General features: G+C 47.9%; 1 protein-coding gene across 1 annotated transcript; it reads right to left on the bottom strand.

Annotated features, from left to right (window-relative positions):
• Positions 1-4,885: 4,885 nt before the first annotated feature.
• On the bottom strand, positions 4,886-25,532 carry LOC106586006 (G-protein coupled receptor 54). Its single transcript, XM_045706884.1, is given in 7 exon segments — positions 4,886-4,952; positions 4,954-5,117; positions 12,673-12,831; positions 13,289-13,527; positions 21,757-21,892; positions 22,561-22,685; positions 25,311-25,532. Coding segments are annotated over 7 exon segments (1,092 nt in total). The 5' UTR covers positions 25,513-25,532.
• Between the last annotated feature and the right edge of the window lie 1,977 nt (positions 25,533-27,509).

The raw sequence follows: 27,509 nt of genomic DNA, 5'->3' as shown, positions 1-27,509 counted from the left end.
GGCTATATACAGGGGGTACCGTTACAGAGTCAATGTGGAGGCTATATACAGGGGGTACCGGTACAGAGTCAATGTGGAGGCTATATACAGGGGGTACCGGTACAGAGTCAATGTGGAGGCTATATACAGGGGGTACCGGTACAGAGTCAATATGGAGGCTATATACAGGGGGTACCGGTACAGAGTCAATGTGGAGGCTATAAACAGGGGGTACCGGTACAGAGTCAATGTGGAGGCTATATACAGGGGTTACCGGTACAGAGTCAATGTGGAGGCTATATACAGGGGGTACCGGTACAGAGTCAATGTGGAGGCTATATACAGGGGGTACCGGTACAGAGTCAATGTGGAGGCTATATACAGGGGGGTACCGGTACAGAGTCAATGTGGAGGCTTTATACAGGGGGTACCGGTACAGAGTCAATGTGGAGGATATATACAGGGGTACCGGTACAGAGTCAATGTGGAGGCTATATACAGGGGGGTACCGGTACAGAGTCAATGTGGAGGCTATATACAGGGGGTACCGGTACAGAGTCAATGTGGAGGCTATATACAGGGGGTACCGGTACAGAGTCAATGTGGAGGCTATATACAGGGGGTACCGGTACAGAGTCATTGTGGAGGCTATATACAGGGGGGGGTACCAGTACAGAGTCAATGTGGAGGCTATATACAGGGGGTACCGGTACAGAGTCAATGTGGAGGCTTTATACAGGGGGGTACCGGTACAGAGTCAATGTGGAGGCTATATACAGGGGGTACCGGTACAGAGTCAATGTGGAGGCTATATACAGGGGGTACCGGTACAGAGTCAATGTGGAGGCTATATACAGGGGTACCGGCAAAGAGTAAATGTGGAGGCTATATACAGGGGGTACCGGTACAGAGTCAATGTGGAGGCTATATACAGGGGGTACCGGTACAGAGTCAATGTGGAGGCTATATACAGGGGGGTACCGGTACAGAGTCAATGTGGAGGCTATATACAGGGGGTACCGGTACAGAGTCAATGTGGAGGCTATATACAGGGGGTACCGGTACAGAGTCAATGTGGAGGCTATATACAGGGGGTACCGGTACAGAGTCAATGTGGAGGCTATATACAGGGGGGGTACCGGTACAGAGTCAATGTGGAGGCTATATACAGGGGGGTACCGGTACAGAGTCAGTGTGGAGGCTATATACAGGGGGGTACCGGTACAGAGTCAATGTGGAGGCTATATACAGGGGGTACCGGTACAGAGTCAATGTGGAGGCTATATACAGGGGGTACCGGTACAGAGTCAATGTGGAGGCTATATACAGGGGGTACCGGTACAGAGTCAATGTGGAGGCTATATACAGGGGGGTACACGGTACAGAGTCAATGTGGAGGCTTTATACAGGGTTTACCGGTACAGAGTCAATGTGGAGGCTATATACAGGGGGTACCGGTACAGAGTCAATGTGGAGACTATATACAGGGGGTACCGGTACAGAGTCAATGTGGAGGCTATATACAGGGGTACCGGTACAGAGTCAATGTGGAAGCTATATACAGGGGGTACCGGTACAGAGTCAATGTGGAGGCTATATACAGGGGGGGGTACCGGTACAGAGTCAATGTGGAGGCTATATACAGGGGGGGTACCGGTACAGAGTCAGTGTGGAGGCTATATACAGGGGGGGTACCGGTACAGAGTCAATGTGGAGGCTATATACAGGGGGTACCGGTACAGAGTCAATGTGGAGGCTATATACAGGGGGTACCGGTACAGAGTCAATGTGGAGGCTATATACAGGGGTACCGGTACAGAGGCAATGTGGAGGCTATATACAGGGGGTACCGGTACAGAGTCAATGTGGAGGCTATATACAGGGGGTACCGGTACAGAGTCAATTTGGAGGCTATATACAGGGGGTACCGGTACAGAGTCAATGTGGAGGCTATATACAGGGGGTACCGGTACAGAGTCAATGTGGAGGCTATATACAGGGGGTACCGGTACAGAGTCAATGTGGAGGCTATATACAGGGGGTACCGGTACAGAGTCAATGTGGAGGCTATATACAGGGGGTACCGGTACAGAGTCAATGTGGAGGCTATATACAGGGGGTACCGGTACAGAGTCAATGTGGAGGCTATATACAGGGGGTACCGGTACAGAGTCAATGTGGAGGCTATATACAGGAGGTACCGGTACAGAGTCAATGTGGAGGCTATATACAGCGGGTACCGGTACAGAGTCAATGTGGAGGCTATATACAGGGGGGTACCGGTACAGAGTCAATGTGGAGGCTATATACAGGGGGTACCGGTACAGAGTCAATGTGGAGGCTTTATACAGGGGGTACCGGTACAGAGTCAATGTGGAGGCTATATACAGGGGGTACCGGTACAGAGTCAATGTGGAGGCTATATACAGGGGGTACCGGTACAGAGTCAATGTGGAGGCTATATACAGGGGGGTACCGGTACAGAGTCAATGTGGAGGCTTTATACAGGGGGGTACCGGTACAGAGTCAATGTGGAGGCTATATACAGGGGGTACCGGTACAGAGTCAATGTGGAGGCTATATACAGGGGTACCGGTACAGAGTCAATGTGGAGGCTATATACAGGGGGTACCGGTACAGAGTCAATGTGGAGGCTATATACAGGGGGGTACCGGTACAGAGTCAATGTGGAGGCTATATACAGGGGGTACCGGTACTGAGTCAATGTGGAGGCTATATACAGGGGGTACCGGTACAGAGTCAATGTGGAGGCTATATACAGGGGGTACCGGTACAGAGTCAATGTGGAGGCTATATACAGGGGGTACCGGTACAGAGTCAATGTGGAGGCTATATACAGGGGGTACCGGTACAAAGTCAATGTGGAGGCTATATACAGGGGGTACCGGTACAGAGTCAATGTGGAGGCTATATACAGGGGGTACCGGTACAGAGTCAATGTGGAGGCTATATACAGGGGGTACCGGTACAGAGTCAATGTGGAGGCTATATACAGGGGGTACCGGTACAGAGTCAATGTGGAGGCTATATACAGGGGGTACCGGTACAGAGTCAATGTGGAGGCTATATACAGGGGGTACCGGTACAGAGTCAATGTGGAGGCTATGTACAGGGGGTACCGGTACAGAGTCAATGTGGAGGCTATATACAGGGTGTACCGGTACAGAGTCAATGTGGAGGCTATATACAGGGGGTACCGGTACAGAGTCAATGTGGAGGCTATATACAGGGGGTACCGGTACAGAGTCAATGTGGAGGCTATATACAGGGGGTACCGGTACAGAGTCAATGTGGAGGCTATATACAGGGGGTACCGGTACAGAGTCAATGTGGAGGCTATGTACAGGGGATACCGGTACAGAGTCAATGTGGAGGCTATATACAGGGTGTACCGGTACAGAGTCAATGTGGAGGCTATATACAGGGGGGTACCGGTACAGAGTCAATGTGGAGGCTATATACAGGGGGTACCGGTACAGAGTCAATGTGGAGGTTATATACAGGGGGTACCGGTACAGAGTCAATGTGGAGGCTATATACAGGGGGTACCGGTACAGAGTCAATGTGGAGGCGATATACAGGTGGTACCGGTACAGAGTCAATGTGGAGGCTATATAAAGGGGGGTACGCGGTACAGAGACAATGTGGAGGCTATATACAGGGGTACGGTGCAGAGTCCATGTGGAGGCTATATAAAGGGGGGGGGTACCGGTACAGAGTCAATGTGGAGGTTATATACAGGGGGGTACTGGTACAGAGTCAATGTGGAGCACAGGGGATATAAAGGGGGGGTTGGGGGGTGAGTATGCAGCACAGGGGATATAAAGGGGGGGCGAGGTGAGTACGCAGCACAGGGGATATAAAGGGGGGGTGGGGGGCGAGGTGAGTACGCAGCACAGGGGATATAAAGGGGGTGGGGGAGGTGACGCAGCACAGGGGATATAAAGGGGGGGTGGTGAGATTTTCATACATCCTCGTTTTATCATTAAAGAAAGACAAAAAGTAAAAAGTCTCTCAATTTCAATTTAAGGGGCTTTATTGGCACGGGAAATATGTTTACATTGCCAATAATATGTTTACAAGCAAGTGACATAGATAATAAACAAAAGTGAAATAAACAATAAATAAATAACAGTAAACATTACACAAAAGTTCAAATGTCATATTATGTCTATATACAGTGTTGTAGCGATGTACAAACGGTTAAAGTACAAAAGGGAAAATAAATAATCATAAATATGGGTTGTATTTACAATGGTGTTTGTTCTTCACTGGTTGACCTTTTCTTGTGGCAACAGGTCACAAATCTTGCTGCTGTGATGGCAGACTGTGGCATTTCACCCTGTAGATATGGGAGTTTATCAAAATTGGGTTTGTTTTCTAATTCTTTGTGTATCTGTGTAATCTGAGGGAAATATGTGTCTCTAATATGGTCATACATTTGGCAGGAGGTTATGAAGTGCAGCTCAGTTTCCACCTCATTTTGTGGGCAGTGTGCACATAGCATGTCTTCTCTTGAGAGCTATGTCTGCCTACGGCGGCCTTTCTCAATAGCAAGGCTATGCTCACTGAGTCTGTACATAGTCAAAGCTTTCCTTAAGTTTGAGTCAGTCACAGTGGTCAGGTATTCTGCCACTGTGTTCTCTCTGTTTAGGGCCAAATAGCATTCTAGTTTGCTCAGTTTTTTTGTTTAATACTTTCCAATGTGTCAAGTAATTATCTTTTTGTTTTTGTCTACCACAAAAGACATAGAATGACATATTACATGAGTTACAGAAGTCACATGACACATTGGGAACTCAGTCTCCGAGATCACGAAAAGGCATTAGCTAACGGACGCACACACAGCTGTAAATAAATAATGAGACATTTGCCCTGCTGGCCTTCAGGTCCCAGATGAAAGAAAGTGCATCTCTGTGTCCACGTTGGGGGCCTGGCATTCTGTCTCCCCCCTCCCTCCCTGCCTCCCCCACCCTGCCCCTCCCTCGGCCCTGTGGGCTGAAGACAGAGGGGAAGGCATTTTTAAAGGCCTTTCTGAAGTTGTTGCCCATGAAAGCGTAGACCAGAGGGTTGACAGAAGAGTTGGAGTAGGACATGCAGTGGGCCCAGATCTTCACCTGGCAATCAAAACAAAAACAAAAACAGCACTTTATTTACACGTTATAAATCAAATCAAAACAAAACCAGCTTTATTTACACGTGCATATTTTTCATTTCACATTTATTTAGCCAGGTAGGCTAGTTGAGAACAAGTTCTCATTTACAACTGCGACCTGGCCAAGATAAAGCAAAGCAGTGTGACACAAACAACACAGAGTTACACATGGGATAAACAAACATACAGTCAATAACACAATAGAAATATCTATATACAGTGTGTGCAAATGTAGTAAGATTGGGGAGGTAAGGCAATAAATAGGCCATAGTGGCGAAATAATTACAATTTAGCATTAGCACTGGAATGATAGATGTGCAGAAGATGAATGTGCAAGTAGAGATTCTGTGGTGCAAAGGAGCAAAAAATAAAATAAGAATTTGTGGATGAGGTAGTTGGCTGTGCTATTTACAGATGGGCTGTGTACAGGTGCAGTGATCGGTAAGCTGCTTTGACAGCTGATGCTTAAAGTTAGTGAGGGAGATATAAGACTCCAGCTTCAGTGATTTTTGCAATTCGTTCCAGTCATTGGCAGCAGAGAACTGGAAGGAAAGGTGGCCAAAGGAGGTGTTGGCTTTGGGGGTGACCAATGAAATATACCTACTGGAGTGCGTGCTACGGGTGGGTGCTGCTATGGTGACCAGTGAAGCTGAGATAAGGCGGGGCTTTACCTAGCAAAGACTTATAAATTACCTGAAGCCAGTGGGTTTGGCGGTGAATATGAAACGAGGGCCAGGCAACGACAGCATACAGGTGGTGGGTAGTATATGGGGCTTTGGTGACAAAACGGATGGCACTGTGATAGACTGCATCCAATTTGCTGAGTAGAGTGTTGGAGGCTATTTTGTAAATTACGTCGCCGAAGTCAAGGATTGGCAGGATAGTCAGTTTTACGAGGGTATGTTTGGCAGCATGAGTGAAGGATGCTTTGTTGGGAAATAGGAAGCCGATTCTAGATTTTATTTTGGTTTGGAGATGCTTAATGTGAGTCTGGAAGGAGAGTTTACAGTCTAACCAGACACCTAGGTATTTGTAGTTGTCCACGTATTCTAAGTCAGAACCGTCCAGAGAAGTGATGCTGGACGGGCGGGCAGGTGCGGGCAGCGATCGGTTGAATAGCATGCATTTAGTTTTACTTGTATTTAAGAGCAGTTGGAGGCCACGGAAGGAGAGTTGTATGGCATTGAAGCTCGTCTGGAAGTTTGTTAGCACAGTGTCCAAAGAAGGGCCAGAAGCGTACAGAATGGTGTCGTCTGCGTAGAGGTGGATCAGAGAATCCCCAGCAACAAGAGCGACATCATTGATGTATACAGAGAAGAGACTTGAACCCTGTGGCACCTCCATAGAGACTGCCAGAGGTCCGGACAACAGGCCCTCCGATTTGACACACTGAACTCTATCTGAGAAGTAGTTGGTGAACCAGGCAACGCAGTCATTTGAGAAACCAAGGCTGTTGAGTCTGCCAATAATAATGCGGTGATTGACAGAGTCGAAAGCCTTGACCAGGTCGATGAAGATGGCTGCACAGAACTGTCTTTTATCTATGGTGTGGCTGAGGTGCACCCATGACCAGCTCAGAAACCAGATTGCATAGCAGAGAAGTTAGAGTGGGATTCGAAATGGTTGGGGATCTGATGTTAACTTGGCTTTCGAAGACTTTAGAAAGGCAGGGTAGGATAGATATAGGGCTGTAACAGTTTGGGTCTAGAGTGTCTCCCCCTTTGAAGAGGGGGATGACCGCAGCAGCTTTCCAATCTTTAAGGATCTCAGACGATACGAAAGAGAGGTTGAACAGGCTAGTAATAGGGGTTGCAACAATTGCGGCGGATAATTTTAGAAAGATAGGGTCCAGATTGTCTAGCCCGGCAGATTTGTAGGGGTCCAGGTTTTGCAGCTCTTTCAGAACATCAGCTATCTGGATTTGGGTGAAGGAGAAGTGGGGGAGGCTTGGGCAAGTTGCTGTGGGGGGTGCAGAGCTGTTGACCGGGGTAGAGGTAGCCAGGTGGAAAGCATGGCCAGCCGTAGAAAAATGCTTATTGAAATTCTCGATTATCATAGATTTATCGGTGGTGACAGTGTTTCCTAGCCTCAGTGCAGTGGGCAGCTGAAGGAGGTGCTCTTTGTCACATGTGATGACGCTGGAGAGATGAAGCAGGCACGGGGAGTAAAACATTTATTAAATAACGGACATGGAACGAGACAGGAACAGCGTCAGCAAACTGATACAAAATACAAAAATAATAGAGCTGGGGAACTGACAAATATAGGGGAGGAAATTAACAGGTCATAAGTGAGTCCAGGTGAGTCCAATAACGCTGATGCGCATGACGAGGGAAGGCAGGTGTGCATGATGGATGGCAGGAGTGTGTGATGCAGGGCAAGCTGGCGCCCTCAAGCGCCAGGGGGAGGGAAGAGCGGGAGCAGACGTGACAGTACCTCCCCCTCTTGGGGCGCCACTCGGCGTCCCACCTGGGCGAACCGGCCGAGACATGGGCGCTGGGCAAGCCGGTTGGGGCGTGGAAGCCCGACGAACTGGCAGGAGCGTGACAGCCTGGCGAGCCGGCTGAGGCATGGGAGCCTGACGATCCCTCTGCAGAGAGGGAGCCCGATGATCCGGCGGAGAGTGATGTGGGATGGCACCCCCGGTTCCATCGGCGGCGAAATCCACCCCGACGTCACCAACAAAACAAAAAACTCCTGGACCGGCTGGGCGAACAAGAACAGACGATCCGGCTGACGCCCGACGTGGGATGGGCACCATGCGAGCCAACCGGGGCTGGGAAACCTCTCGAGCCAGCTAGGGCGAGGAAGCCCAACGAGCTGGCTAGGCACCCCCGGTTCCATCGGCCGCGACCCAGAGCCGATGTCACCATACCAACCGTAACGCCAATACTTCCCGATGCTTCGTATGAAGGCTGCTGCATTCTGTCACATGGGAGGCTGCTGCATTCTGTCACATGGAATGACGCTGGAGAGACAAAGCAGGTATGGGGAGTAAAACATTTAATAAATAAGGAGACACTCTTATTCTCCAGGATGCAAATTTCTGCTTGAAAATGCTAGCCTTTCCTAACTGCCTGTGTATAAAAGTTGTACTTTTGTGTACTAAAGCTAACTCTCTCTCCTCTGCTCTCATCCTTCTAGACCTATCTGCTGCCTTTGATACTGTGAACCATCAGATCCTCCTCTCCACCCTCTCCGAGTTGGGCATCTCCGGCGCGGCCCACGCTTGGATTGCGTCCTACCTGACAGGTCGCTCCTACCAGGTGGCGTGGCGAGAATCTGTCTCCGCACCATGCGCTCTCACCACTGGTGTCCCCCAGGGCTCTGTTCTAGGCCCTCTCCTATTCTCGCTATACACCAAGTCACTTGGCTCTGTCATATCCTCACATGGTCTCTCCTATCATTGCTATGCAGACGACACACAATTAATCTTCTCCTTTCCCCCTTCTGATAACCAGGCGGCGAATCGCATCTCTGCATGTCTGTCAGACATATCAGTGTGGATGACGGATCACCACCTCAAGCTGAACCTCGGCAAGACGGAGCTGCTCTTCCTCCCGGGGAAGGACTGCCCGTTCCATGATCTCGCCATCACGGTTGACAACTCCCTTGTGTCCTCCTCCCAGAGTGCTAAGAACCTTGGCGTGATCCTGGACAACACCCTGTCGTTCTCCACTAACATCAAGGCGGTGACCCGATCCTGTAGGTTCATGCTCTACAACATTCGCAGAGTACGACCCTGCCTCACACAGGAAGCGGCGCAGGTCCTAATCCAGGCACTTGTCATCTCCCGTCTGGATTACTGCAACTCGCTGTTGGCTGGGCTCCCTGCCTGTGCCATTAAACCCCTACAACTCATCCAGAACGCCGCAGCCCGTCTGGTGTTCAACCTTCCCAAGTTCTCTCACGTCACCCCGCTCCTCCGCACACTCCACTGGCTTCCAGTTGAAGCTCGCATCCGCTACAAGACCATGGTGATTGCCTACGGAGCTGTGAAGGGATTGGCACCTCCATACCTTCAGGCTCTGATCAGGCCCTACACCCAAACAAGGGCACTGCGTTCATCCACCTCTGGCCTGCCTACCTCTGAGGAAGCACAGTTCCCGCTCAGCCCAGTCAAAACTGTTCGCTGCTCTGGCACCCCAATGGTGGAACAAGCTCCCTCACGACGCCAGGACAGCGGAGTCAATCACCATCTTCCGGAGACACCTGAAACCCCACCTCTTTAAGGAATACCTAGGATAGGATAAAGTAATCCTTCTAACCCCCCCTTAAAAGATTTAGATGCACTATTGTAAAGTGGTTGTTCCACTGGATATCATAAGGTGAATGCACCAATTTGTAAGTCGCTCTGGATAATAGCGTCTGCTAAATTACTTAAATGTAAATGTAAATGTAAATGTGTATATTGTTTCCTAACTTCCCTGAAAAGTTGCATATCGCGGGGGCTGTTCGATGCTAATGCAGTACGCCACAGGATGTTTTTGTGCTGGTCAAGAGCAGTCAAGTCTGGAGTGAACCAAGGGCTATATCTGTTCTTAGTTCCATTTTTTTTTTTTTATGGGGCATGCTTATTTAAGTTGGTGAGGAAAGCACTTTTATAGAATAACCAGGCATCCTCTACTGACGGGATGAGGTCAATATCCTTCCAGGATACCCGGGCCAGGTCGATTAGAAAGGCCTGCTCGCTGAAGTGTTTTAGGGAGCGTCTGACAGTGATGAGGGGTGGTCGTTTGACCGCACACCCATTACGGACGCAGCAATGAGGCAGTGATCACTGAGATCCTGGTTGAAGACAGCAGAGGTGTATTTAGAGGGCAGGTTGGTCAGGATAATATCTATGAGGGTGCCCGTGTTTATGGATTTAGGGTTGTACCTGGTAGGTTCCTTGATAATTTGTGTGAGATTGAAGGCATCTTGCTTAGATTGTAGGACGGCCCGGGTGTTAAGCATATCCAAGTTTAGGTCACCTAACAGTACAAACTCTGAAGATAAATGGGGGGGGCAATTAATTCACATATGGTGTCCTGGGCACAGATTGGGGGTGAGGGGGGTCTATAACAAGCAGCAACAGTGAGAGACTTGTTTCTGGAAAGGTGGATTTTCAAAAGTAGAAGCTCGAACTGTTTGGGTACAGACCTGGATAGTAAGACAGAACTCTGCAGGCTATCTCTGCAGTAGATTGCAACTCCGCCCCCTTCGGCAGTTCTATCTTGGTGGAAAATGTTGTAGTTGGGGATGGAAATTTCAGAATTTTTGGTGGTCTTCCTAAGCCAGGATTCAGACACTGCTAGGACATCAAGGTTGGCAGAGTGTGCTAAAGCAGTGAATAAAACAAACTTAGGGAGGAGGCTTCTAATGTTAACATGCATGAAACCAAGGCTTTTACGGTTACAGAAGTCATCAAAAGAGAGCGCCTGGGGAATGGGAGTGGAACTGGGGGCTACAGGGCCTGGGTTAACCTCTACATCACCAGAGGAACAGAGGAGGAGTAGGATGAGGGTACGGCTAAAGGCTATAAGAACTGGTCGTCTAGTGCATTGGGACGGGGGATAAAAAGGAGCAGATTTCTGGGCGTGGTTGAATAGACTCAGAGCATAATGTACAGACAATGGTATGGTAGGATGTGAGTACAGTGGAGGTAAATCTAGGTGTTGAGTGATGATGAGAGAGTTTTTGTCTCTGGAGGCCCCAGTTAAGCCAGGTGAGGTCTCCGCATGTGTGTGGGGTGGGACAAAAGAGCTATCTAAGGCATGTTGAGCGGGACTGAGGGCTCTACAGTGAAATAAAACAATAAGAACTAGCCAAGACAGCAATAGACAAGGCATATTGACATTAGAGAGAGGCATAAAGCAATCACAGGTGTTGATCAGGAGAGTTAAGACAACAACGGGTAAATGGCGATGAATGGGCAGAGCGGGTTAGTTAGGTACATACAGAACCTGAGTTTGAGGTTGGGGCCAACAGGTAAACAAAATGAGGTACCGTGTTATTGAAACAGTCCAGGGGGCATCAGCTGTGTAGCTGAGTGATCATAGTGTCAAAAGAGCAGCAATAGGTGAGTCAGGGTGCTGTTCGGTAGTCACTAATACGCTAGGCGAGCAGGGGACACGGCGTTCAGAAAGCTAGCGGGCCGGGGCTAGTAGATGGTTCTTTGGCGACATCGTAACAGAATAGCCTGTTAAGACCACATCGGGTGATCACGTCGGCAGTCCAGTCGTGATGGATCGGCGGGGCTCCGTGTCGACAATAAAGGGTCCAGGCCAGTTGTAGCCCTAGAATTAGCTGGTATATGGGCCTAGCTCGAGGCTAGCTCAAGGCTAGCTGGTGCTTGCTTCGGGACAGAGGCATTAGCTAACAGTAGCCACTCGTTTGCAGCTAGCTAGCTGCGATGATCCGGTGTAATGATCCAGAGCGGCAGGAATCCGGTGACGTGGTAGAGAGAAGCAGTCCGATATGCTCTGGGTTGATATTGCGCTGTGCAGACTGGCAGATATTGTTCGAGCTAAGGCTGGCTGGTGACAGAAAAAGGTGAAGACTGCTAGCCGTGGCTAACAAAGACTAGTAGCTAGTTAGCTGGCTAGCTCCTGATGGAAGTTCCAGTTATAAGGAATAACAATAGCAGATCCGTACCACATTGGGTGAGGCGGGTTGCAGGAAAGTATATTTAGTTCGTAGATAGAAAGTGAGATTAAGATAAATATGAAAAAGACTGGCTATTTACACGGGATAAGACAAACACACACGTCCGACTACTACGCCATCTTGGATCAATGTATTGAAGATGCAGTGCTCCACCATCTCTGTTCAGTGCTCCACCATCTCTGTTCAGAGCTCCACCATCTCTGTTCAGTGCTCCACCATCTCTGTTCAGTGCTCCACCATCTCTGTTCAGTGCTCCACCATCTCTGTTCAGAGCTCCACCATCTCTGTTCAGTGCTCCACCATCTCTGTTCAGAGCTCCACCATCTCTGTTCAGAGCTCCACCATCTCTGTTCAGAGCCTGCCAGGGTTGGGGTCAATTCCATTGAAATTCCAATGTATTCAGAAAATAAACCAAATTCAAATTCTAACTCCACATTTTATGTAATTGAAACGCATTGAAAATAATTGGAATTGGAATTTCTGTGTACTTCCTGAATTGACGAGACGCTAAAGGGAGTTAACCTCAAGCCTGTTATTTGTCCACTGTGATGACAGATGGTTGGTTACCACAGAATAGCTATATGAACAGGCAATAAGATAACTCTCGTGGGAACTGGTGAGGTTGACTAAAGGAGAAGGGTGTGTAGATTGCATTTGGAATATGGCGGAATATTGGAGTAGGGCAGACAGACAGACAGACAGACAGACAGACAGACAGACAGACAGACAGACAGACAGACAGACAGACAGAGTTACCTTGTAGAGTGCGTAGGGCAGACAGACAGAGTTACCTTGTACAGTGCATAGGGCAGACAGACAGACAGAGTTACCTTGTACAGTGCGTAGGGCAGACAGACAGACAGAGTTACCTTGTACAGTGCGTAGGAGCGCAGGTGCGGTCCGAAGGCCTGGAGCAGGATGCAGATCTGGATGGGTCCCCAGCACACCGTAAACAGAACCACCATCACTATCACCATTCTAGACACACGAGACCTGACTGTCGCGCCACGTTCTGCTTGGGCTGTCACCTAGAGGGGGTAGGGGTTAGGGGTTAGGGTACGATTAGGGATGGGGTTCTTGACCATGTTCTGCTTGGGCTGTCACCTAGAGGGGTTAGGGTTTAAGGTTAGGGTACGATTAGGGATGGGCTTCTTGACCATGTTCTTGACCATGTTGACCATCTTGACCATGTTCTGTTATAATCTCCACCCGGCACAGCCAGAAGAGGACTGGCCACCCCTCATAGCCTGGTTCCTCTCTAGGTTTCTTCCTAGGTTTTTTGCCTTTCTAGGGAGTTTTTCCTAGGGAGTTTTTCCTAGCCACCGTGCTTCTTTCACATGCATTGCTTGCTGTTTGGGTGTTTTAGGCTGGGTTTCTGTACAGCACTTTGAGATATCAGCTGATGTACGAAGGGCTATATAAATACATTTGATTTGATTTGATTTGATTTGATTTGGTTCTGGACAGGGTGTGTTGTCTAACTACCTGGTAGTTGTTGTCGGTGGGCTGTACCGAGGGCTGTCCCATGCGTTTGATCATGAAGGCGTAACAGAAGCAGATGGTGATGAGAGGTAACAGGTAGACAGCCAGGAAGCTGTAAAGGATAAACGCTCTCTGGAGGCGGGCTGAAGGAAACGCTTCGCTGCAGTAGGTCTGGGGACCGAACCAACAGCCTTCCTCTAAACGCTGGTACAAAGCTATTGGCACTGACAGCAGGAGAGAACCTGGGGGATATGGAGAGATGGAGAGGTGGAGAGATAGAGATGGAGAGGTGGATATGGAGAGATGGAGAGGTGGAGAGGTGAATATGGAGAGATGGAGAGGTGGAGAGGTGGAGAGATAGAGATGGGAGATGGAGAGATATGGAGATGGAGAGGTGGATATGGAGAGATGGAGAGGTGGAGAGGTGGAGAGGTGGAGAGATAGAGATGGGAGATGGAGAGATATGGAGATGGAGAGGTGGATATGGAGAGATGGAGAGGTGGAGAGGTGGAGAGATAGAGATGAAGAAGTGGAGATGGAGAGATATAGAGGGAGAGATAGAGATGAGAGATGGAGAGATAGAGATGGAGAGATACAGATGGAGAGGTGGAGAGATGAGAGAAATGGAGATGGAGAGATAGAGGGTGGAGAGGTGGAGAGATGGCGAGAGAGAGAGATGGAGAGATGGAGAGCAGGATAGACAGAGAGCAGGAGAGATGGAGATGGAAAGATAGAGATGGAGATATGGAGATATAGAGATAGAGATGGTGAGATAGAGAAGAAGAAGAAGAGATGGGGGATAGAGATGGAGAGCAGGATAGATAGAGATAGAGATGGAGATGGAGAAATAGAGATTAGAGATGGCGAGATGGAGAAGAAGAGATGGGGGATAGAGAAGAATAAATAGATTTGATTTGATTTGGATCTCTTTTAGTCCCCATTTGGACTAATCTTCCAAGAGTCCTTAAACATTAAAATACAATTTATAATACGAACACATTTTCACATTTAACACACTATTACAAACATACATAATTTACTAACATAATGACCCAATAAAAACTAAATAAAAAAAATATTGATTCTTCATCTACTATAGTCCCACAACATTTCTATGTATTATATTTCAATGGTTTTAAAATAATGTTTAAATGGTATATATTGAAAAGGTTTCTGGTTTGCTCAGTTAATTTATTCCATTTCTTTATTGCTCTAAATCGAAATGTTCTTTTGCCCATTTCTCTTTTCTGTCTGGATAACGCATAGATGGCGGACAATCTATTCCTGGTATTTACGGAATGTCTGTCTCTTACCAACTGATTACCGTTGTGAATAGAACTTGGCCGTTTTAAATGATGTATATTATGAAATAAAATAAGCATGTTTTTTTCAATTATCTTGTCGATTGATGACCAACCAAGAACATTTGCGTATGACTGCAACAGAAGAACCACCGTAAAAACAATCCTTGCTGCTTTGTTCTGTGCAATCTGCAGCCTCCTAACTTCACTTGATGATGCATTTCCCCAGACCTCAGAACAGTAGTTCACCTGATTCTCAATTAATGCTTGTGTTATTTGCTGAAGAACTTTTCCTGGTAAATATTTAGCTATCCTTCTGATTATACATGCTGTTTTGGCCTTTTCCAACATAACCTTGGTTTTCTTGGTGTTTAAAACAAGTTTGTTCTGGCAAACCCACTCCCTGATATTCTCCAAATCTCCTTGTAATCAACCTGGCCCGGGTATCCTGGAAGGATATTGACCTCATCCTGTCAGTAGAGGATGCCTGTTTTTTTTTATTTTTTTTTAAATGCCTTCCTCACCATCTTAAATAAGCATTGCCCCATTCAAGAAATTTACAACCAGGAACAGATATAGCCCTTGGTTCTCTCCAGAACTGACTGCCCTTAACCAACACAAAAACATCCTGTGGAGTTCTGCATTAGCATCGAACAGCCCCCGTGATATGCAACTTTTCAGGGAAGTTAGAAACCAATATACACAGGCAGTTTTCAAGCAGAAATTTGCTTCCTGCAACACAGACTCAAAAAAAGTTCTGGGACATTGTAAAGTCCATGGAGAATAAGAGCACCTCCTCCCAGCTGCCCACTGCACTGAGGATAGGAAACTCTGTCACCACCGATAAGCCCACTATAATTGAGAATTTCAATAAGCATTTCTCTACGGCTGGCCATGCTTTCCACCTGGCCACCCCTACCCCTGTCAACAGCACTGTACCCCCCACAGCAACTCGCCCAAGCCTTCCCCATTTCTCCTTCTCCCAAATCCAGTCAGCTGATGTTCTGAAAGAGCCGCAAAATCTGGACCCCTACAAATCAGCCGGGCTAGACAATCTGAACCCTTTCTTTCTAAAATGATCTGCCGAAATTGTTGCAACCCCTATTACTAGCCTGTTCAACCTCTCTTTCGTGTCGTCTGAGATTTCCAAAGATTGGAAAGCAGCTGCGGTCATCCCCTTCTTCAAAGGGGGGGGGACACTCTTGACCCACACTGCTACAGACCTATATCTATCCTACCCTGTCTTTCTAAGGTCTTCGAAAGCCAAGTTAACAAACAGATTACCGACCATTTCGAATCCCACCTTCTCCGCTATGCAATCTGGTTTCAGAGCTGGTCATGGGTGCACCTCAGCCACGCTAAAGGTCCTAAACGACATCATAACCGCCATCGATAAGAAACAATACTGTGCAGCCGTATTCATTGCCCTGGCCAAGGCTTTCGACTCTGTCAATCATCACATCATCATCGGCAGACTCAACAGCCTTGGTTTCTCAAATGATTGCCTCGCCTGGTTCACCAACTACTTCTCAGATAGAGTTCAGTGTGTCAAATCGGAGGGCCTGCTGTCCGGACCTCTGGCAGTCTCTATGGGGGTGCCACAGGGTTCAATTCTCGGGCCGACTCTTTTCTCTGTATACATCAATGATGTCGCTCTTGCTGCTGGTGAGTCTCTGATCCACCTCTACGCAGACGACACCATTCTGTAGACATATGTGGACAACTACAAATACCTAGGTGTCTGGTTAGACTGTAAACTCTCCTTCCAGACTCACATCAAACATCTCCAATCCAAAGTTAAATCTAGAATTGGCTTCGTATTTCGCAAAAAAAGCATCATTCACTCATGCTGCCAAACATACCCTGTGTAAAACTGACCATCCTCCGATCCTCGATTTCGGCGATGTCATTTACAAAATAGCCTCCAATACCCTACTCAATAAATTGGATGCAGTCTATCACAGTGCCATCCGTTTTGTCACCAAAGCCCCATACACTACCCACAACTGCGACCTGTACACTCTCGTTGGCTGGCCCTCGCTTCATACTTGTCGTCAAACCCACTGGCTCCAGGTCATCTACAAGACCCTGCTAGGTAAAGCCCCCCCTTATCTCAGCTCGCTGGTCACCATAGCAGCACCCACCCGTAGCACGCGCTCCAGCAGGTATATCTCACTGGTCACCCACAAAGCCAATTCCTCCTTTGGCCGCCTCTCCTTCCAGTTCTCTGCTGCCAATGACTGGAACGAACTACAAAAATCTCTGAAACTGGAAACACTTATCTCCCTCACTAGCTTTAAACACCAGCTGTCAGAGCAGCTCACAGATCACTGCACCTGTACATAGCCCATCTATAAATAGCCCAAACAACTACCTCTTCCCCTACTGTATTTATTTATTTATTTTGCTCTTTTGCACCCCAGTATTTCTACTTTGCACATTCATCCAATGTAAATCTACCATTCCAGTGTTTTACTTGCTATATTGTATTTACTTTGCCACCATGGCCTATTTATTGCCTTTACCTCCCTTATCTCACCTCATTTGCTCACATTGTATAGACATATTTTTCTACTGTATTATTGACTGTATGTTTGTTTTACTCCATGTGTAACTCTGTGTTGTTGTATGTTGTCGAACTGCTTTGCTTTATCTTGGCCAGGTCGCAGTTGTAAATGAGAACTTGTTCTCAACTTGCCTACCTGGTTAAATAAAGGTGAAATAAATAAAATAAAAGTAAAGCTTGCTGTACCTGTTGAACCGATTGTCTTGCTGTATAAATCATCTGCAAATATAGTAGCTTGAGTTACAGATAAGGCATAAGGAATGTCGTTGGTATATATAAAGTTAAGAAGTGGCCCAAGGCAGCTGCCCTGCGGTATTCCACAGTTTAACACACGAGGGGAAGAAAACAACACATTGATATAGGTGGACTGTTTCCTATCAGTTAGATATGACTGTACCCAATTCAATGCTACCTCCTTAAAACCATAATGCATTAATTTTGTTAAAATTATTTCATGATCCACTAAATCAAATGCTGCACTGAAATCTAAAAATAGTACACCCACAAACGTGCCATTATCCATAGCATTGAACCACTGGTCAGTCATGTCAACCAATGCAGTGGTAGTGGAATGGTTTTTGCGATAAGCATGCTAATTGGCTGTAATCGGATAATTATTTTCCAAATGGAGATGAGAGAGATGGAGAGATAGAGATGGAGATGGAGAGATGGAGATGGAGCGATATAGAGAGAGAGAAATAGAGATATAGAGATGGAGAGAGAGATGGAGAGATATAGAGATGGAGAGAGAGATGGAGATGGATGGAGAGATGGAGATGGAGAGATATCAACGAATTGGTGAGGGCACTAGAACAGTCTGCAGCACCCGGCCTCACCCTACTAGAACCTGAAGTCAAATGTCTACTGTTTGCTGATGATCTGGTGCTTCTGTCCCCAACCAAGGAGGGCCTACAGTAGCACCTAGATCTTCTGCACAGATTCTGTCAGACCTGGGCCCTGACAGACCTGGGCCCTGACAGACCTGGGCCCTGACAGTAAATCTCAGTAAGACCAAAATAATGGTGTTCCAAAAAAGGTTCAGTCGCCAGGACCACAAATACAAATTCCATCTAGACGCCGTTTCCCTAGAGCACACAAAAAACTATACATACCTCGGCCTAAACATCAGCGCCACAGGTAACTTCCACAAAGCTGTGAACGAGCTGAGAGACAAGGCAAGAAGGGCCTTCTATGCCATCAAAAGGAACATATAATTCAACATACCAGTTAGGATCTGGCTAAAAATACTTGAATCAGTTATAGAGCCTATTGCCCTTTATGGTTGTGAGGTCTGGGGTCCGCTCACCAACCAAGAATTCACAACATGGGACAAACACCTAATTGAGACTCTACATGCAGAATTCTGCAACAATATCCTCAGTGTACAACGTAAAACACCAAATAATGCATGCAGAGCAGAATTAGGCCGATACCCGCTAATTATCAAAATCCAGAAAAGAGCCGTTAAATTCTACAACCACCTAAAAGGAAGTGATTCCCAAATCTTCCATAACAAAGCCATCACCTACAGAGGGATGAACCTGGAGAAGAGTCCCCTAAGCAAGCTGGTCCTGGGGCTCTGTTCACAAACACAAACAGACCCCACAGAGCCCCAGGACAGCAACACAATTAGACCCAACCAAATCATTAGAAAACAAAAAGATAATTACTTGACACACTGGAAAGAATTTACAAAAAAAACAGAGCAAACTGGAATGCTATTTGGCCCTAAACAGAGAGTACACAGTGGCAGAATACCTGACCACTGTGACTGACCCAAACTTAAGGAAAGCTTTGACTATATACAGACTCAGTGAGCATAGCCTTGCTATTGAGAAAGGCCGCCATAGGCAGACCTGGCTCTCAAGAGAAGACAGGCTATGTGCAACACTGCCCACAAAATGAGGTGGAAACTGAGCTGCACTTCCTAACCTCTTGCCAAATGTATGGCCATATTAGAGACATATATTTCCCTCAGATTACACAGATCCACAAAGAATTCAAAACAAACCCAATTGTGATAAACTCCCATATCTACTGGGTGAAATACCACAGTGTGTCATCACAGCAGCAAGATGTGTGACCTGTTGCCACAAGAAAAGGTCAACCAGTGAAGAACAAACACCATTGTAAAAATACAACCCATATTTATGTTTATTTATTTTCCCTTTTGTACTTTAACCGTTTGTACATCATTACAACACTGTATATAGACATAATATGACATTTGTAATGTCTTTATTCTTTTGAAACTTCTGTGAGTGTAATGTTTACTGTTAATTTTTATTGTTTATTTCACTTTTGTATATTATCTACCTCACTTGCTTTGGCAATGTTAACATATGTTTCCCATGTCAATAAAGCCCCTTGAATTGGATATAGAGATGGGGAGATAGAGAGAAAGAGATGGAGAGATATAGAGATGAAGTGATAGATATAGAGATGGAGAGATAGAAAGAGATATAGAAATATAGAGAGATGTAGATGGAGAGATGAGATGTAGAGATAGAGATGGAGAGATAGATAACGAGAGATAGAGAGACAGAGATTGAGAGATATAGAGAGATAGAGATGGAGAAATAGAGATGGAGAGATATAGAGATATAGATATAGAGAGATGGAGACAGAGAGATATATAGAGATAGAGAGATATAGATAGAGAGATAGAGCGATAGAGAGATAGAAAGATAGAGATAGGAAGAGATGGAGACAGAGAGATATATAGATATATAGATATAGAGAGATGGTGGTGTGATGTGTGGTGTGTGGTGGTGTGGTGTGTGTGGTGTGGTGTGTGGTGTGGTGTGGTGTGTGTGGTGTGGTGTGTGTGGTGTGGTGTGTGGTGTGGTGTGGTGTGTGTGGTGTGGTGTGGTGGTGTGGTGTGTGGTGTGTGGTGTGGTGTGTGGTGTGTGTGGTGTGGTGTGTGGTGTGGTGTGGTGTGTGTGGTGTGGTAGTGTGTGGTGTGGTGTGGTTGTGTGGTGGTGTTGTGCGGTGTAGTGTGTGGTTTGTGGTGGTGTGGTGTGGTGTGTGGTGGTGTGGTGTGTGTGTGTGGTGTGTGGTGTGGTGTGGTGTGTGTGTGTGTGTGGTGTGTGGTGTGGTGTGGTGTGTGTGTGCGGTGTAGTGTGTGGTTTGTGGTGGTGTGTAGTGTGGTGTGTAGTGTGGTGTGTGTAGTGTGGTGTGGTGTGGTGTGGTAGTGTGGTGTGGTGTGTGTGGTGTGGTGTGGTGTGTGGTGTGGTGTGTGGTGTGGTGGTGTGGTGTGGTGTGTGGTGTGGTGGTGTGGTGTGGTAGTGTGGTGTGGGGGTGTGGTGTGTGGGGTGTGGTGTGGTGTGTGGTGGTGTGGTGTGTAGTGTGTAGTGTGGTGTGTGTGGTGTGGTGTGGTGTGTGTGGTGTGGTGTGTGTGGTGTGGTAGTGTGGTGTGTAGTGTGGTGTGTGGGGTGTGGTGTGGTGTGTGGTGGTGTGGTGTGGTGGTGTGTGGTGGTGTGGTGTGTAGTGTGTAGTGTGGTGTGTGTGGTGTGGTGTGTGTGGTGTGGTGTGTGGTGGTGTGTAGTGTGTAGTGTGTAGTGTGGTGTGTGTGGTGTGGTGTGTGGTGTGGTGTGGTGCGGTGTGGTAGTGTGGTGTGTAGTGTGGTGTGGTGTGTGGTGTGGTGTGGTGTGGTGTGTGTGGTGTGGTGTGTGTGGTGTGGTAGTGTGGTGTGTAGTGTGTAGTGTGGTGTGGTGTGTGGTGTGGTGTGGTGTGGTGTGTGGTGGTGTGTAGTGGTGTGTGTGGTGTGGTAGTGTGGTGTGGTAGTGTGTGGTGTGTAGTGTGTAGTGTGGTAGTGTGTGTAGTGTGGTAGTGTGTGGTGGTGTGGTGTGTGTGGTGTGGTAGTGTGGTGTGTGTGGTGTGGTGTGGTAGTGTGGTGTGGTAGTGTGGTGTGTAGTGTGTAGTGTGTTGTGTGGTAGTGTGTAGTGTGGTGTAGTGTGTGGTGTGTGGTGTGTGTGTGTGTGTGTGTGTGTGTGTGTGTGGTGTGTGTGTGTAGTGTGGTGTGTAGTGTGGTGTGGTAGTGTGGTGTGTAGTGTGTGTGTAGTGTGGTGTGTGTGGTGTGTGTGTGTGTGTGTGTGTGTGTGGTATGTAGTGTGGTATGTAGTGTGGTGTGTGTGTGTGGTGTGTTTGGTGTGGTGTGGTGTGGTGTGTGTAGTGTGGTGTGTGTAGTGTGTATTGTGGTGTGTGGTGTGTGTGTGTGTGTGTGTGTGTGTGTGTGTGTTGTGGTGTGTGGTGTGTGTAGTGTGGTGTGTGTGTGTGTGTGTGTGTGGTGTGGTGTGTGTAGTGTGTGTGTGTGTGTGTGTGTGTGTGTGTGTGTGTGTGTGTGTGTGTGTGTGTGTGTGTGTGGTGTGTGTGTGTGTGTGTGTGTGTGTGTGTGTGTGTGTGTGTGTGTGTGTGTGTGTGTGTGTGTGGTGTGGTGTTTGTGTGTGTGTGTGTGTGTGTGTGTGTGTGTGTGTGTGTGTGGTGTGTGTGTGTGTGTGTGTGTGTGTGTGTGTGTGTGTGTGTGTGTGTGTGTGTGTGCGTGTGTGGTGTGTGTGGTGTGTGTGTGTGTGTGTGTGTGTGTGTGTGTGGTGTGGTGTGTGTACCTATCCAGATGGAAACAGAGATCGTCACGGCCATGCGAGGGGTGCGGTGGCGTAGAGACTGTAGAGGGTAGACGGTCACGTAGCAACGGTCAACACTCATAGCAGATAGAGTTATACAGGTCGCCTGGGCTGTCACCTGGAACACAGTTATACAGGTCACCTGGGCTGTCACCTGGGACACAGAGATACAGGTACACAGGTCACCTGGGCTGTCACCTGGAACACAGAGATACAGGTACACAGGTCACCTGGGCTGATACCTGGAACACAGTTATACAGGTACACAGGTCACCTGGGCTGATACCTGGAACACAGAGATACAGGTACACAGGTCGCCTGGAACACAGTTATACAGGTCGCCTGGGCTGTCACCTGGAACACAGTTATACAGGTCGCCTGGGCTGTCACCTGGGACACAGAGATACAGGTACACAGGTCACCTGGGCTGTCACCTGGAACACAGAGATACAGGTACACAGGTCACCTGGGCTGATACCTGGAACACAGTTATACAGGTACACAGGTCGCCTGGGCTGATACCTGGAACACAGTTAATCAGGTTGCCTGGGCTGATACCTGCAACACAGTTATACAGGTGGCCTGGAACACACACTAATCAATATTGCATTTTTACAATAATTTAGTTAAAAGCACAAATATCACCTTTGAGCTTCTATGTTTAGACAAAACAGATACAGACCCTGCTGAGTCCAACTCTGACCCCTGTGTGTGTCTTCCAGGTGACCCACCTGTTGCAGGTAGCTGACCGGCTGGCAGTCTGTGGTTTGTGTGTGTGTGACCCACCTGTTGTAGGTAGCTGACCAGACGGCACATGAAATCTCCGAACACCCAGCTTGGCAGGGGGTACAGGGTAGCGGTGAAGGGAACACAACACACCAGGAACATTATGTCTGTGGTGGCCAGGTTCACTGGACAGACAGGGTAGAGGTTAGAGGTTAGAGGGTAGGGGTTAGAGGTTAGAGGTTAGAGGGTAGGGGTTAGAGGGTAGAGGGTAGCCAGGGACACAGGACAGAGAGGTTAGAAATTAGAGGGTAGAGGGTAAAGGGTAGAGGTTAGAGGGTAGGGGTTAGAGGGTAAAGGGTAGAGGTTAGAGGTTAGAGGGTAGAGGTTAGAGGTTAGAGGGTAGGGGTTAGAGGGTAGAGGGTAGAGGGTAGAGGGTAGAGGTTAGAGGGTAGAGGGTAGCCAGGGACACAGGACAGAGAGGTTAGAGGGTAGAGGTTAGAGGTTAGCCAGGGACACAGGGCAGAGAGGTTAGAAGTTAGAGGGTAGAGGGTAGAGATTAGAGGTTAGCCAGGGACACAGGACAGAGAGGTTAGAGGGTAGAGGTTAGAGGTTAGCCAGGGACACAGGACAGAGAGGGTAGAGGGTAGAGGGTAGAGGGTAGAGAATAGAGGTTAGAGGTTAGCCAGGGACACAGGACAGCGAGGGTAGAGGGTAGAGGGTAGAGGTTAGAGGGTAGAGGGTGGGTAGCCAGGGACACAGGACAGAGAGGGTAGAGGGTAGAGGGTAGAGGGTAGCCAGGGACACAGGACAGAGAGGGTAGAGGGTAGAGGGTAGAGGGTAGAGGGTAGATGGTAGAGGGTAGAGGGTAGAGGGTAGAGGGTAGAGGGTAGAGGGTAGAGGTTAGAGGGTAGAGGGTAGAGGTTAGAGGGTAGAGGGTAGAGGTTAGAGGGTAGAGGGTAGATGGTAGAGGGTAGAGGGTAGAGGTTAGAGGTTAGAGGGTAGATGGTAGAGGGTAGAGGGTAGAGGGTAGAGGTTAGAGGGTAGAGGGTAGATGGTAGAGGTTAGAGGGTAGAGGGTAGATGGTAGAGGGTAGAGGGTAGAGGGTAGAGGGTAGAGGTTAGAGGTTAGAGGGTAGAGGGTAGAGGGTAGCCAGGGACACAGGACAGAGAGGTTAGAGGTTAGCCAGGGACAGAGGACAGAGAGGGTAGAGGGTAGAGGTTAGCCAGGGACACAGGACAGAGATGTTAGAGGGTAGAGGGTAGCGTTGAAGGGGACACAACACACCAGGAACAAGATGTCTTTGTTTCACTGCAGGGACACGGCACAAAGAGTACAGACACGTAGTAGAGGTTGATATAACAGCATGGTCACAGAATTGACATAACAGAGTTGACGTAACAGAGTTGACGTAACAGAGTTGACATAACAAAGATGACATAACAGAGTTAACATAACAGGGTTGACGTAACAGAGATGACGTAACAGAGGTAATGTGACACAGTTGACATAACAGAAATGACATAACAGTTGCCATTACTGAGTTGACATAACAGAGTTGACATAAGAGTTGACATAACAGTGATGACGTAACAGAGTTGATGTAATAGTTGCCATTACTGAGTTAACATAACAGAGTTGACATAACAGAGATGATGTAACAGAGATGACGTAACAGAGATGACGTAACAGAGTTGACATAACAGAGTTGACATAACAGAGTTTATGTAAGAGTTGCCATTACTGAGTTGACATAACAGAGTTGACGTAACAGAGTTGACGTAACAGAGTTGACGTAACAGTGTTGATGTAAGAGTTGCCATAACAGAGTTGACATAACAGAGTTGACGTAACAGAGTTGACATAACAGAGTTGACATAACAGAGTTGACATAACAGAGTTGACGTAACAGTGTTGACGTAAGAGAGTTGACATAACAAAGATGATGTAACAGAGTTAACATAACAGAGTTGACATAACAGAGTTGACGTAGCAGAGTTGACATAACAGAGTTGATGTAAGAGAGTTGATGTAAGAGTTGCCGTTACTGAGTTAACATAACAGAGTTGACGTAACAGAGTTGACATAAGTGTTGACATAACAGATTTGACGTAACAGAGTTGATATAACAGAGTTGATGTAAGAGAGTTGATGTAAGAGAGTTGACATAACAAAGATGATGTAACAGAGTTATCATAACAGGGTTGACATAACAGAGTTGACGTAACAGAGTTGACGTAACAGAGTTGACGTAACAGAGATGACGTAACAGAGTTGACATAACAAAGATGACATAACAGAGTTAACATAACAGGGTTGACGTAACAGAAATGACGTAACAGTTGCCATTACTGAGTTGACATAACAGAGTTGACATAACAGAGTTGACATAACAGTGAGGACGTAACAGAGTTGATGTAACAGTTGCCATTACGGAGTTGACATAACAGAGTTGACATAACAGAGGTGATGTAACAGTTGACATAACAGAGTTGACATAACAGAGTTGACATAACAGAGTTGACATAAGAGTTGACATAAGAGTTGACATAACAGTGATGACATAACAGAGTTGATGTTAGAGTTGCCATTACTGAGTTAAAATAACAGAGTTGACATAACAGAGTTGACGTAACAAAGTTGATGTAACAGAGTTGACGTAACAGAGTTGACATAACAAAGATGACGTAACAGAGTTGACATAACAGAGTTAACGTAACAGAGTTGACATAACAGAGTTGACGTAACAGAGTTGACGTAACAGAGTTGACATAACTGAGTTGACATAACAGAGTTGACGTACAGAACAGTACCTATATAGAAGTTGGTGACAGTCCTCATCTGCTGGTGCCTGGTGATAACGTGGATGACCAGAGAGTTTCCCACCAGGCCGACCAGCATGATGAGGCTGAACAGGGTGGGCACTAGCCAGGCATCCACCAGCACCGGGGGTCCCTGAACATCCTGGTCCTCCAGAGAGGCTGACCGGTTACACAGTAAGCCTGAGAGGTCCATTTCGGCCAGGGGAAGGAGGCTGCTCGGACCGGTCTCCACGGGGCTGTCCGTCATTCTGCACAAGTACCGCAGCAAGTCCACTGCCCTGATCTAAAATAAGCAATAGTGGAAAAAGGATGTTAAAATTTTTGTTCTATAATATTTTTTTCTAATTCATGTTCCAATCAAATTGAGACAAAAAACATTTATTTACTGGATCTAAATCAGGTAAATAAAGGTGAAAATAATATCTAATTTCTGTTTGATCTGTGTTTAGAATCATTTATCAAAAGGTAGAGGTCGCATCACCTGTTCGGAGAATTCCTCTTTTAGCTCACTCCTACCAAGAAGTTCTGGATACTCGACGACCAGTTCAGATCTCACACAGGAGATGGTGTCCTCCTGCACCCTGGTCAATGTTCGCTCCAGTGTCCTCCTGCACCCTGGTCAATGTTCGCTCCAGTGTCCTCCTGCACCCTGGTCAATGTTCGCTCCAGTGTCCTCCTGCACCCTGGTTAATGTTCGCTCCAGTGTCCTCCTGCACCCTGGTCAATGTTCGCTCCAGTGTCCTCCTGCACCCTGGTTAATGTTCGCTCCAGTGTCCTCCTGCACCCTGGTTAATGTTCGCTCCAGTGTCCTCCTGCACCCTGGTTAATGTTCGCTCCAGTGTCCTCCTGCACCCTGGTCAATGTTCGCTCCAGTGTCCTCCTGCACCCTGGTCAATCTGTAAAATATCAGCTCTCAGTTCAAAGCACTCTGTCAAAGCCACAGACAGACAGACAGCACTGACTTCAGAGGTAGAGAGAAGAGAGGGGAGGGGAGGGGATAGAGAGGGGAGGGAGAGGGGTAGAGGGGATAGAGGGTAGAGAGGGGAGGGGAGGGGATAGAGAGGGGAGGGGGTAGAGAGGGGAGGGAGAGGGGGTAGAGGGGATAGAGGGTAGAGAGGGAGGGGTAGAGAGGGAGGGAGAGGGGTAGAGGGATAGAGGGTAGAGAGGGGAGGGGAGGGGATAGAGAGGGGAGGGGGTAGAGAGGGGAGGGAGAGGGGTAGAGGGGATAGAGGGTAGAGAGGGGAGGGGGTAGAGAGGGAGGGAGAGGGGGTAGAGGGGATAGAGGGTAGAGAGGGGAGGGAGGGGATAGAGAGGGAGGGGGTAGAGAGGGGAGGGAGAGGGGAGGGATAGAGGGGATAGAGGGAATAGAGGGTAGAGAGGGAGGGGGTAGAGAGGGAGAGGGGAGGGGGAGGGGATAGAGGGTAGAGAGGGAGGGGTAGAGAGGGGAGAGGGAGAGGGGAGGGAGGGGATAGAGGGTAGAGAGGGGAGAGGGGAGAGGGGAGGGGAGGGGATAGAGGGTAGAGAGGGGAGGGGGTAGAGAGGGAGGGGGTAGAGGGGAGGGGAGGGGATAGAGGGAATAGAGGGTAGAGAGGGGAGGGGGTAGAGAGGGGAGAGGGGAGAGGGGAGGGGTAGAGAGAAGAGAGGGGAGGGCTGCAGTCAGGTTTCGTAGTCAGTCAGTCAGGTTGGGTAGTCAGTCAGTCAGGTTGGGTAGTCAGTCAGGTTGGGTAGTCAGTCAGTCAGGTTGGGTAGTCAGTCAGTCAGGTTGGGTAGTCAGTCAGTCAGGTTGGGTAGTCAGTCAGGTTGGGTAGTCAGTCAGTCAGGTTGGGTAGTCAGTCAGTCAGGTTGGGTAGTCAGTCAGTCAGGTTGGGTAGTCAGTCAGGTTGGGTAGTCAGTCAGTCAGGTTGGGTAGTCAGTCAGTCAGGTTGGGTAGTCAGTCAGTCAGGTTGGGTAGTCAGTCAGGTTGGGTAGTCAGTCAGTCAGGTTGGGTAGTCAGTCAGTCAGGTTCAGTAGTCAGTCAGTCAGGTTCAGTAGTCAGTCAGTCAGGTTGGGTAGTCAGTCAGGTTGGGTAGTCAGTCAGTCAGGTTGGGTAGTCAGTCAGTCAGGTTGGGTAGTCAGTCAGGTTGGGTAGTCAGTCAGGTTGGGTAGTCAGTCAGTCAGGTTGGGTAGTCAGGCTGGTTGGGTAGTCAGTCA

Source organism: Salmo salar, chromosome ssa24 (genome assembly GCF_905237065.1).
Source record: "Salmo salar chromosome ssa24, Ssal_v3.1, whole genome shotgun sequence".
Lineage (NCBI taxonomy): Eukaryota > Metazoa > Chordata > Actinopteri > Salmoniformes > Salmonidae > Salmo > Salmo salar.
This window is presented reverse-complemented; position numbering and strand designations above follow the sequence as displayed.